Here is a 13,557-nt window from a genome sequence, read left to right as displayed (position 1 = left end):
TTAGGTTGGAGTGTTAACTCTAATGACTGGAGATCGCAGATCGGACATAAAACATTGTGGCGAATTTATGGATTTGATTCAAATTATTATTATTAAGCAAAGAAAACATAAAAAGTATATGACGAAATGTATAGTAAAAGTTTTTTTTTTATTAAAACGTAATTCCCGTATAAACTTATATGCTGCCCTAGCTTTACTAAGGTATATATGTGAACGAATTGCCGTAGCTAATATTTCACGCTCTCAAAAAAAAAAAAAAGAAGTTTTTTTTAATGTCCTTGTTTCGTGTGTTGTTGCAGAATTGACACGTTTTTGTTGCAGTAAAATTAGATGCATGTCAGGAAACTAACGCCTAATGACGAATAACACGAATCTCTTCCTATCAAAGTGGATTTGTCTTTGAAGTATTGGTGGTCAATGCGCGATGCTTTTACAGTTAAATAAAGCCTACAGTTCAAATTAAATAACGCTTGTTAATAAAGTAAAGGCGGCAAAACGGACGGAATGAATAATTTTAACAGATTTGTACAAAAAAGGTCAATTTCAAAATTTGAAACATTTGCCAGAGTTCTTACATGACAAACGTTAGAAAACTTCCAAGCTAAAAAATCGGAATATTCCTAAATAATATTTTAATAAAAATTACAAATTTCGATTGAAAACCACACATAAAGCGACACGTATAATTGTAGTATTGTCACGCAAAACAGATTATTTTATGATTCGCCCAATGCAATTTAAAACGCCTTTGACAAAACTAGTTAAAAAGAGTTTTAGTTCGACGAAATGCATGTTTTTAAGGTGATAAATGTATACTTTGTTCAGTAGTGTTTGTATAAAAGCAGACTTACTTGGTTGTGTACAGAGTTCGTAGAATGTCGGCTTGTTCCCATAGAGCACTGGCGTCTTTTAATTGCTCAACCAAAACAGAAGGGTCGCATTCAGCGCCTTCTTCATAAATGCTTGCAATACAGATAACAAACAAACATTATTTTAAATGTTTCACTATATACTCTTTAAGCCAATAAACGATATTTTTAGTAGAGATCGTCCGATTTCACTGTTTTGACCGATACCGATTTTTTACAATTTTGTCAACCGATACCCGATACCGATTTTGTTTTATATACCTGGGAACTGTTGAAAAATTGAATTAATTGAAAAAAAATTCAAACATTGTTTTAGTTTATATACCTTTATTAATTATTTTCCTATTATTTTACAAATTAACTTGGCGTTATGCTAAAACCCAAGTTGTTTGAGCAAAAAATGGGTCAGTCGTTTGTTATACAGGAAAAATTATATCATATTTTCGTACTCAAATTCATTTACCGATCCGATATATCGGTAAAGGCCAAATATCGGCCGATATAGTCGGTAAATTTAGACTAGAAATAAAATACTTTGTTTTTTATCAAACTTGTTGCATTGCTTGAAATAGATAGCAGAACCAACTGTTAAAAAATCTGTTTCTAAGTATTGTCTGTCACTGTTTCGGGGATTGGCATGATTGACGAGAATGTTTCTTAACACACACCTTTCGCTTGCTCTCAGTTTTCTCTGAAGGGCTTCATTAAAGATCGCAATATCTGTAATATATTAAACATGGTTTTTAATACCTAAAAAAATTGAAGTTAACAAATATGTGAACATTCATTGCACGTCACTGTAAATCAAAATATATATCTCTATAAGTGCACTTGGTTGCTTGTAAAGTGAATAAAGTGCTCAGTTTATTCCAACTGTCGTCATATACAAAAAAATCTTGGTGATACAAACGCTTAATGACACGATGTTTTTGGGTAAAAAAAAATCAAAAAAACACGCAAATTTTCCGGGGGGGCTTGAATTAAATAAAGCGAGTGGCTTAAGTTAGAGCAACGAATAAAACTTCAATAAAATATTCCATCAAACGTTTGTATTTTTCTAGAACGCAATTACAAAAGCCACTTCGCCTTTTAAAGTGAATAATAAAAGGTACACACAAACTGAAACGTGATAATGCAACAATGCTTCCAAAAGGAGTTGTTACCTCACTACGGGGGATGTCCGATACTTGATATTTCATGTCGATACCGATAACCGATATTTTAAGTATCGCGATCCGATCCAATATCAAGTGACGTCATGACTATGGTCAAATCGGCGAAATTGACCAAATTGCAAGGTGCTGTACTGCCATGGTAATGATTTTTAGGGTACAAGGCGGGCAAAAATAGCTTTTGTGTTAGGAAAGTCTATTTAGCTTCAATTTAAAATGCAATATTTTTTCGGAAATTTGTCTTCAAATGTAGAAAACTCTTGGTTGGGGTGCAAAACATGACTAAAATGCACTAACTAATTTGATATTGGATCAGCACCGACACCAGGACGAGTATACCGATAATATTGCTTGGCATCGGTTAGCGGCTCCGATATAATATTATCGGACATCCGTATTAAATTCTGTAAACCAGGGGTCGGCAACCTTTTTCTAGTCGCGGGCCAAAACCAAACTTGAAAAGGTCTTTGTGGGCCGCACAAAGTGATGGCTAAGAATTGTGTGATTAACAATTTAGAACAAACGTGAATCAGGCAGGCCTTGGATATTTTTCGCACTTAAAACGTGTTTAATTTCATTTTACAGAGGCAGCAAAGTGTTGACGCAAAGCGAATGAAAAGTGTAATAAAACTACTTTGAAGCACGCGATAACATTTAAAGTTAATCTAGCTCAGTGTTTGTTAAGTGTTTCAAGTCAAGGCGCATCTGGCGAGCGTAGCGAGCGATTTTTTTTGGTAGACCGGTATTTCTTTTAAATATTTTGCAAGTTTTTATTACATTGGCGAAAATAGAAAAATGTTAAAAAATATATATCCAATATTTTCTAATACTTTTTCCCATTTTGCGAAACGCACTTACTTGGCAGCTTTCCACGGCGCAACGGTTTCGCTGATCTAGTTGAAAAGGTACCATCAATACGTAAAAAAACCGGACGTAGAATGAACATTCGCGTGAAGCGCGACATTTTTCAGCAATTAAGTAGTTAAAATAGTCAAAAAGTATGTCAAATAGACTCGTGTCTAATTTGTCAAAAGGCGGCGGGCCGGATGAATTACATCGGCGGGCCGGATCCGGCCCGCGGGCTGTTGGTTGCCGACCCCTGCTGTAAACCATGCATTTAGGAGCCAAGATTTTAACAAAACAATTACATAAAACATTTTCATGCATTGTTAGTGGATTTTATGAAATTTAGAAGGCCAAGCAACTTATACTGAACAGCAATAAAACACCATGCAGGAAAGAGGAAATCGTAATTACACAGTGTGCGTATGTCATTAAACTAAAGATAGAAGAAAGCAACAATGTGTTAGGTGTTTATATATGGTTAAACAGGGTTGTATTAAGTACAACAAAAAACTTTTCACACGCAAAGGTGAGGAAATGAAATGTAAAGCGTTTTGCAGCCGTTAAACGTGTTAGTTGGAGAAAGCAGAATGAAAGTAAAGAGGTGTCTCAACTAATTGCTTTGTTTAGAAAGATTAGCGCACAGTGCAAACTTACCAGGAGTAGTGACATGTGAACCTACATTGAAGAATCAAACATTAAAAAGCGATTGGTGTTCCACTCAAAATGCACTAGATGGGCTCCTACTGTGACTGAGACACAAAATTAGGAAACATCTTTTTGTGAATGAAATTTCTAGCCAAATTCAATCGGCTGCAATCGTCATAGATATTGTTCTCTTTAAAAAACCTTAAATATTTTAAATTTAAACAACCATTTGGTGTCAAAGTATGCGTAAAATTTTTATAAATATCAACCTAGTAATCTTTATTTTTTCTTACATGCAAAATAAATATTATGTTCGATTGATTGTTTGATTACCACTCCAGATCTTACTCCACAGTCCACACACCATAATCCATTTTGAATAACTTATATCCTCCCGATTTTGCTAAACTAATATTTATGGGTTTACTATATTACGTTTCAAACTTATACAGTTCTAATATATTTTATCTTCATCTAAAGCTTAAGCAATACTGTTTTAGCACACATTAACTCGAAATTAATCAAATGACTTTGTTGAAACTAGCATGCATCAAAAACTGGTGTAAATTTATATTTTCATTGGCTATATTCCGCTTGTATAATCATATAGGCTTTATAGGGGAAGCGTGTTTTCTCAACAGTAGCAATTCCAAATCAACGACAAAACGTCCTTATCATGACATATAAACGCAAAAAACATGCCTTATACACAAACCCGTCGATAGATGCAGAATTAGTTTTATTTTCTTTGATATACAGGGTGCGGCAGAAAAACCTACCACATTTTAAAATAGGAAAACGAGACAAAATTTGGAATCAAACAAGCCATTTATTGTCTCATCTCAAAGTCAAAAGGTTACAATTTGATCTATTTATATTTTCAAGATTTCATCATGTAGATGGCGCCCTTGAGTCACATATTCCTCATTTCTAACAAAACCTTCCACAATAAATACACGGTGTTCGCCAGTTCAGGCCATTTTACATACAGATAGAAAATGTTAAAAATTTGCACAAAACATCATTTACTTCTGGCGCACCCTGTACAAGGTCAAATGTCTCAATAGTAATTTAAAGGTAGCAGTGTGGCCAAGCCACTAAGATAGGAAATAAAAATGATCACTTACTTGTTAGGTCGGTTGACACCCTTCTTTGTCGCGTTCTAACCTTGAGTCGAGATAGGAGGAAGCTTTTTTGATCTTCGGGGGTCGAGACCTCAAGGACCCCGGGTGCCCCCAAAAAGTTACCCATGTCATTCTGGGGCCGATGCACCCTGGAAGCCGGACGGGATAAGAGCAGATCGACAAAACCAGGGTCAACAACACCTGAAAATAATCGAAAACTTGGTCTATGAAAAAATGCAACCGTCAGCAACATTACAACTTAGAACTACCATTTGGAAAGTGAAAATAAATTGAAGTATACATTGCTTCGTTATTCAAGTAGAACCAACAAAATATAACAGAAAATCTGTTTCTGTTATATATTCTTATGAATGATAGATATTCTGAAGATATTAATTAATAAATATAACAGGAAATATAATAACGTATATTAGTATAAAAAGCAACCGCCAGCATCACTACAACTTAAAACTACTGTTTGAAAATTTACAAGAAAAATGAAGAATATATGGTTTCCTTATTTAATTATATCCACCATATTACTATAAAAACATTGTTTCTCTTCTGTATTCTTATGATAGATATGGTGAAGACAATAATTTATTTAATAAATATAATAGCAAATACATTTACGTATTAGTATTGAAAATGCGTTTTAAAACATACTTTCGTCGTCAAGAAAAGTCAGCCGTGTCAAGCAAGATGTGCTTAGGAAGCTTTCTAAAGTTCCGAGAACAACTCTAAATTAAACATACAAACATTTTTTCAATGTTAAATAAGATAAACCATATGCAAAGGATGAAATATATATTGCAATAGGGCACTAGTAGTTTCATGTAAAGTATAGCAAAGTGGTTCAGAGCTTCTTTCCAAACCAGTTCTATTAATATACAATCCAACCTCATTAACATATATATTTTTAAGTTACAAACAATTAGCACTGAGACAGAATAGGGAAAGTATTTAGTACTAAATTGGAATTTCAATGTCCTTAAGCTTACTGTAAATATAAAAATTTTAGTTTTATAAAGGTAAATTAAAAAAAAATAACAAGTGCCTTAATTGTTTACCTCACTCCGTAGAGATACCCACTTTGAATTTTACGAAGAGTGGAAATCAATGATGGTTTAAAAGATTCACCATCCTCGTCTAAAAATATTTGGTTTTCAGAATAAAAAGTACTGTCTTTAATTTCACAAATTAACTCAGCTTTTACAATTTATTTATTTTAAAAATATATTTGCAATTTTAGGCTTTTGTTTTTATAAATTGCAATTTTAGACTTTTATTTTTATATGGTACTGTTTAATTACATTCTTGTGGTCCAAATAAGAAATTATAAGGATAAAATTCTAACAAATATCCTATATTTCTATTTTATGTTAATATATGTTAATATCGGTGGCAAACTTTATCTTCAAACCACATATATTATAAATATAGAATTGAGCCCTACTCAGCATTCCCCTATGTATGGGCACAGTGATTATTGGTCTGCCAAGCATGGTCCAATAAGTGGATAAATACTGAAGTTCTGTAAGCATCATGTCGATCAACATATCCGTGTCCAATGTGATGTAAAAGTCTCGTTGATCTAGAAGCTGTAAAAAATAAAAAATAATAACTATGCTCCAATAAATGTAAGGTACAGAGTCAGACTTGGGACTCTATCGAGCCCATTTATTTGGCTACGCATGTACAGTAGTAGCAAGTTCGCAAACCGATAGTAAGTCGCAAGGATTGAGCAGCGTAGGGTACGTATTGTGGGAAGTGGAGTTGTATGACACTCTTATGAGCTGATAAGTTAATATCCACCCTATTTAAGTTACATAGATAGGTGAAATCCGTTGCCGTGAATTGGAAGCCGTAATTGGGACTTGAACTTGTCTGTAAGTTTGGCTTAAGTAAGACTCGAACGAATTTCTTCGGCCAAAGTTGGACATTTGCCGGTTTTAAACCGACTACTTAACCCCGTTGGAAATCAAAGCTGCAAGGTATAACTAAGTTCATCACCATTTAGGTACACATAAACATCATATCAGTGGTTCTCAGCAGGGGTTCTAATATTCAAGGGTGCCGAGAGATATTTGAGAATCTTTAAGAATCTGTTTGCTCAATTCTTACAACTTTTTTGTAAAGACTATGGAATAAATCAAATTAAAACTTCCTACGTTGTGTAGAATTGATGAGTTGTGTTGTTCCAGTTCCGTTTATTGTGATATTCTAGTGAATTATCCACGACAAAAAATTTAGGGTTGCCGCAATCTATTTATTATTTCTGAGGGGTGCCGCTAGCCATAAAAGGCTGAGAAACATTGCATTATATGAACAGCTGTACACAGATTTGAATATGACACAGGAAAAAGGGTAGAACATATTTTTCCGAAAACAACATGTTTAGCACTGAAACCTAAAACAAAATTGGTACAAAAACGATCACAAAATGAGGATAAAGTAATTCGTACTTAACCATTTCGTAGGTATCAATAAAAGAATACGTTGTAGATCATGCAAAAAACAAAAACGTAATCACTTTTAGTTGGAGTAATACAACATAATTACAATTAAAATTACACTACTCATGGTAGCAACAGTTTATATATTGAACTGAAAGGTCTGTATGGACACGGCTTTCTGTCAGTCCTGACGAAGGCGACTTACATAGGTTGCCGAAACGTAAAGAATTAAAATTACCAGAAGAGCTGTTTTTTTAATATTATTGCTAAGCCTGGTAGTGCCAGTTTATATACATACTACTTACATTTGGAATAAAGGCGAAAGTATGCCCTCTAATTTTGTAGAGTTTGCTGGTCCCGAGAATTCCGATCTCAGTGTTGGGCCGACCAGACAGATTTAGTTTGGGGCATTTTCCCATGTGCGTGTAGACAGACGCAAGAATACGGGCAGGTTGGATTCTAAAAAGGAAATTAATGCGGCATTACACCAGGGAGTCGAACCGTTCGACTTTTCTTGTTCAGGTTCGGTTCGGGTTCGAAGGTATTTTCGGTATCCGGTTCAGTTCCGGTTCGGGGCAATTAAAAGTTCCGGTTCGACTATATTTATTTTCATAACCGGGATATAAAGCTCCGGTTTGGATACAGTTCCGTTCAACTTTAAAATGTGGGTCATTAAATATAAAGAATAACTATTGAATTGCAACTCGTAATGAATCTAAGTTTTGTGGCGCATTGAAAACAGGCAGCTCATTATTAAGGATCTAAAAAATTGAAAGCAACGTTTTATTCACAAAATATTGTTTTTTTTATAAAATTTCGAAGATGGCATAACTTGACTATGTAAAACACGACTTGTGACGTCATGCTGGAATGAATCGCTTTTTTGACAGGTTCGGTCAAGGTTAAGGTTTAGGTTCTTTTAAAATATTCGGCTGAGCTCCAGTCCCTTAAAATCTTACAAAAAATGGTTCAGGTTCGGTTACGGTTCGAGAAAAAGTGGCCAAAAACCGGTTCAAAAAGTTCCGGTTCGACTCCCTGCATTAAACGGTATTAGAATTGCGTCGTCAATAAACAAGTTAATTTGAGATGTTTGAACTAAGAAGTACGTGATTGGCTTGATTTGTCCCAAGGCTATGAAAAATGAAAAAATTATTAACATTTTTTAACGAAGCATCGTGATTTATGTATTTAAAAGAAAACTAAGTTCTACAAAAAATAACAAAAACTTAGATGTGAATTTTAATTTTTACATATATATATTTTTCTTTTTTTCAAGGGTTGCTGCAAAATTTGTAGACATTTTCTAACGAAGCATCGTGATTTATGTATTTTACAGAAAACCTATTTTTACGGGTTTATCCAAAACTAATTTTAATCAATACTGACTTGAAATTATTCTGACAAATTTTGACCCAACGTGTAAATTTTGACAAATTTTGGTCAAAAAAAAAATCATCGCTCTAGTTAACTCAGTCATCCATAATTCTACCACATCCCAAGTTAACCGACCAGTATCTTTTCCGCCACTGCTGCTCAAAGATGTCGAATTTTTTTATGTATTTTTGAAGGGTTGCTGGCTTGCTGCATCCGCTTGACTTACCTTATTGGATAAATCTCGTCAATCGTCTTAACATGGACTCCAAGCTTTTCCTGCAACATTTCCTGATACTTCTTTTCTTCCGCTAAGAATGCCACTGAAAACCAAAAAGCGAGCAATTGAGAACAGTAAATAAAAAAAAGACAGAAACAATATCAATACAGAGAGGCTCTGTCAATCTGGACCACCTAAGAACTAAAACAAAACGATTTGTGGCACAAATTTGCCAGCAACGGAACTCTTTCCATATTTTACCCTATATTTCGCCACTCTGGTATCAGAAAAGAACACCAAAGTCTTAGAAGAAATGTGATAAAATAGCACTAACATATAATAAATAGTTATAAAAGTGAAGTAAAAACAAATCACAATATTTTTACATACAGCAGTTATAGTAGTTCAGAAAGCATTGGCCGAAAAAAATGTTGCGGCTTTATCCTTTAAACTACTTCGACAGTCATTATTGATATAAAATCCGTTAATCTATAAACCTGACGATAAATTTCCAATTTTTTTTAAATAAAACAGAATTTACTATTGAGTGATAAAATATGGCAATCAACTTGTATTTTTTACATAAATATACCTCACCTAGTAACGCACAAGATCTCCCATACAAGAACTGTAACATGTTTAGCGCAACAAACAATACAGACTGTTGTCACCAACCCAGAGTTTTATATTGAGAAAATAATTTGCAGTAAAACATAAGTTATAATCTGCATAAGTCCATAATCTGATTACTCCCACACTAAGCCTTTAATTATATTTTGAACTTTTTAAATAAAAACTCTACGACTAAAACGATTCAAAAATGTATATCAAACATTTTTTCCAGCATATATAGATTGCCACTTTAATCCAATATTGAAAGCAGTATGACTTTACCACGAACGGCTATAAATACTTATTATTAGTTTCTGTTTATTGACTGTTCTGTATAAGCATTACCATTCTTACAGCATATATATACTTATCTTAATTTTAAAGAAGTGAAAACATATGTTTTTTAAGTATACAAAAATAATTGGTATTTAGGTACTGCATGTAAAATTAAGTCTTTTCATGAAACATTAAAAAAATGATTTATTTATCTAAAATTTTGCACCTAAAACAATTTGATTGCTATATGTAACGTTTTTAGTTAATGCTCATTATCAGTTTAACGTTTAAATGTAATGTTTAATTTTTATGTCAATAACTTGACTTGAAGTTGACTTGCTTTAGTAACGAATTGACTGGGACTTGACTTGGGCAACTGATGACTTGGTTTGCGAATCCATTTGTTATTTTTTGAAAAAGTCATTTTAAAAATGACTAGTTGACAACACTGGTATATAGTTACATGCAGGGCTGCGGAGTTGGAGTCGGACTCGGGAGTCCGACATGCGCAGTACTAAATTGTAAAACTGATATGACCGCCAACTGGAAATTGTAAAGGTATAATAGCATATATGGTGGAATTTTTTCCAACTATGCATTTTGAGTGAATGAATTATACAACACCCGCTATAAGTGGATTGCTGAACATCCACGTTATTTTAGTTATGTAAATTAGTCGGACTCGGGTTGTTTTTAACAGACTCCGCAGCTCTGGTTACATGTGTATATAATTCAAGTTAAACACTCACCTTGCACAACCACGTCTGGCTTTGGGGTTGTCGCAAAGCGTCTATTAAGGGGGTCAATCTCCCCTGGGGCCAGGAACCCATCAATCATCAGCTGACCCAACAGGTAAAGGGACTGTCCCCATAAATGGGGCCTCTTGCCTGTAGGGATGCGGTCTTGACTGTGTGGGTTTGTCTTTTCATGCTCAACCTTTAAAAGTAAAAAAACTTAATCCACTACTAGATAAATAATATACATTGTTGTAAAAACACTATTTGATATGATTTTGTCAGTCTGCATAACTGACTTTTTTAGACAACAGGGTTTTCAAAAATATATTTTACAAGTTCTGAGTAAAAATCCCAGTTTAATAATAGTCCAGGGTAAAATGAACAATAATCTTTTATATCAGGGATTCTTAAACTAGGGTGTGTGTGTGTGGGGGGGGATATTGGGGGTGATACCACCTAGGGGGCGTGAGACTCTCGGATAAAACGTTTTGTTTTTATTTTTTTAATAATATGGTTTACATATGTTGTGCTAGGTAAAATCATGTTTTATAAAATGGCAATGAACTTTTGTGACATTCTAAACAACTTCAATTTGCTACAGATCCCTCAAAATTTAAGAAACCCCATATGTTATTTCCTTAAACAGGAATTTAGTCAAAACTATGGATAAATTAATATTTTTTTTTTAGTTGTAGTTTATCCTCTAACAAATATTCTGAAAAAAATGTATACCCCTTGCAAATGCAAAAGGACTTTTTTCTCTCTGTTTAAGGATTACTGCCATCACAATACATTCAATTGAGATAAATGCTGATAATTGTAATACTCTTTATGTTAGAAGTGATTCTTTATGTTTAGAAGTGATTGAGTTTGACATTTTGGCTTACCCGATCAGCAGGGACAGTGTACAGCTCGGGTATGCATTGTATGTCATCTTCCACCACCATAATCTCACGAAGGGCGTCGTTGTACTCGTAAACTTGCGTTTGGTTATCGTTAAAGATGCCGTCCAGAATCAAGTAAGTCCAGAAGACCGGCCACTCACACTCGATACCCTCAAACATCTTATAGATATAAAACACATGGTTATGTTCAGCGAAATCCATTGCAGGCTCACCAAATCTGTTGATCTATAACGCAAGCAGGGCAGGCCAGAAAAACAACTAGCCTGTTGTGAGGTTCGAACTCACGACCTCCCGTCAAGCCGGGACCTTCGCTCTACCAACTGAGCTATGCAGGCCCAGAGAGGAGCCAGTCGAGAAACAACCATACGCCAATGCTTGCTTAATCTGTTAGTACAAGCAACTTCATATTCATATAATGATTATGCTTGATAAAATGACAAGTCCCCCTAGTCTGCTTAAGTAGAAGGAATATAAAAATTAAGGAAAAAAATATTTTTGGTATGTTGAGTAATGATTCATAGCTTTCTAAATTTATTCTTTATTTGGTTCAAGTTCGGCTAAATTAGGGGTGTCCAACTCAAACATGCCGGCGTGCCAATTTTTACATTATAACTTCTTCCCGTGCCAAAGTTTCGTAACTAATTCTTTTGAATCTTAAAAGCGCTTTTTAACAAATAATAAAAACGTTTATTTATTTACACATGGAAAACTAGTAGGAATTCGTTTTATTGCGGTTAAGTGTCCGTCGGTGAGCCGACTTTTGCTTCTTCACACCAAGCTGCTAGCCTGTGAATGCTAGCCTCCACTCGTGATTGCCGCAATTGTTTTATATTGTGAACAAACAATGGCAATTGGCGCTATAACAAATTTAGTATTTCTTGACAATTGGCTAAATAACAAATTGGACTTTTTTGACAATTGGCTGAATAACAAATTGAGCTTTTTTACAATTGGCTAAATAATAATTTTTTGGGGTGGTTTTGCGTGCCATTTTTTATTAGGTCGCGTGCCACATTTGGCACGCGTGCCGCTTGTTGGACACCCCTGGGCTAAATGCATTACTGCTTGTTACAAAGGCCAATATACACAGTCAACACTACAGACAACAACATGATTATCAATCAAGGTCAACAAAACGCATTACCACCTTAAGCTCTGCAAGTTCATAGTGCAGCCTTGACGAATCTTCAAGAGCAGTTTTATAGCCATCGCGTAAAAATCGACTGCACCCATATCGACCCTGAAAGTCAAATTTTTCATAAAAGAGCATGGCTTTTAGACTCAATTTAAAAAACATATCAATATATAAAGAGCTTGAAAATTCTATTTTGAATTAGATGTTTTCATTACCACTTCAAATTACAAATAACTATCTGTGTATAATGAATTGCAAAGCCAAAAAGGCGGAGCAGATCGACATTATCTTGATTATTAAGAAGTTTCGATGCTTGTATCATCTTCAGTTAATGATCTGTGTCTGTTTGAGGAAGTATGTTGATGATTTGAACATAGACAAGTAAATGACCTGCAACTTATCTACTATCTCCTGTTTTGTTGCATCCACTATTGCAGGGTCGTTAACTGCAAAGGCAGGGTAGCCGATCACGCTAAGTAAGCCTGCATCAACTTCCTAAAAAATACAAACATTTGTTACAAAACAGGTGAGCTCTAATCATAACTTGTGGCAAAATGTATATATATGCAGGCAAATTGGTCAGGCGCTAAACAATTAACATAACTGCAATTTTGGACACAAATATCAATTCGTCCCTTGAAACTTTAAAATTCCCCACAGGTATAATAGAGTATATTTAAAAAAGCAGATATATGAGTTTATGTAAGTTACAAAAACAACTACAAAACCACCTACATTTAAATCAGTGATTATTATTAGTTCTGCAAATTATAAAAGTTACAATACATTGTATACAGTCAAGATTTTTTCAGACGCACCTTGGGAGCAGAAAAAAAACAGCTTTAGGTAACTCGCCAATTTGCTGAGTTGAAGATTCAATAAAAAAAATTAATTTGCGTCTTGTTTCATATATTTTGTAAAAACAATAATACCAAATAGCATTTGAACATGTTTTGATTTACCTTCGAGTTTGATTCACGTGGCAACATACTTTGAAGGATCGCCTGACAAAGAGCCTTTTCATCAGGGGTGACATGAATCACCGACTGGGGGCCTCCACTTGCCCCAAACAGGTTCAACTCATCCATAGCCTCAAGCGCAGCCTAAGAAAAATTGTTTAATGGGTGACAAAATAATTTAAAGTGAAAAATCAAACAGGAAAAATTGGCTTTTTTACTGATGTATAGTT

General features: G+C 34.4%; 1 protein-coding gene across 2 annotated transcripts in view; it reads right to left on the bottom strand.

Annotated features, from left to right (window-relative positions):
* The window catches only part of LOC146136794 (phosphorylase b kinase regulatory subunit alpha, liver isoform-like), a 36,584-nt gene that overhangs the window by 18,539 nt on the left and 4,488 nt on the right, over positions 1 to 13,557 (bottom strand). The window contains exons 6-19 of one of the 2 annotated variants that reach the window (XM_083395731.1): positions 13,331 to 13,471; positions 12,759 to 12,863; positions 12,381 to 12,473; positions 11,216 to 11,392; positions 10,341 to 10,527; positions 8,713 to 8,806; positions 7,418 to 7,571; positions 6,113 to 6,257; positions 5,727 to 5,805; positions 5,323 to 5,396; positions 4,660 to 4,857; positions 3,542 to 3,562; positions 1,532 to 1,589; positions 852 to 962 (exon numbers count right to left, since the gene is read on the bottom strand). In XM_083395731.1, the coding sequence (XP_083251857.1) occupies positions 852 to 962; positions 1,532 to 1,589; positions 3,542 to 3,562; positions 4,660 to 4,857; positions 5,323 to 5,396; positions 5,727 to 5,805; positions 6,113 to 6,257; positions 7,418 to 7,571; positions 8,713 to 8,806; positions 10,341 to 10,527; positions 11,216 to 11,392; positions 12,381 to 12,473; positions 12,759 to 12,863; positions 13,331 to 13,471 (1,637 nt within the window). The remainder of the gene's footprint in view (positions 1 to 851; positions 963 to 1,531; positions 1,590 to 3,541; positions 3,563 to 4,659; positions 4,858 to 5,322; positions 5,397 to 5,726; positions 5,806 to 6,112; positions 6,258 to 7,417; positions 7,572 to 8,712; positions 8,807 to 10,340; positions 10,528 to 11,215; positions 11,393 to 12,380; positions 12,474 to 12,758; positions 12,864 to 13,330; positions 13,472 to 13,557) is intronic. The other variant, XM_083395732.1, reaches the window with a different exon arrangement.

This window comes from Ascidiella aspersa, chromosome 8 (genome assembly GCF_963924565.1).
Source record: "Ascidiella aspersa chromosome 8, kaAscAspe10.2, whole genome shotgun sequence".
Classification (NCBI taxonomy): Eukaryota; Metazoa; Chordata; class Ascidiacea; order Phlebobranchia; family Ascidiidae; genus Ascidiella; species Ascidiella aspersa.
This window is presented reverse-complemented; position numbering and strand designations above follow the sequence as displayed.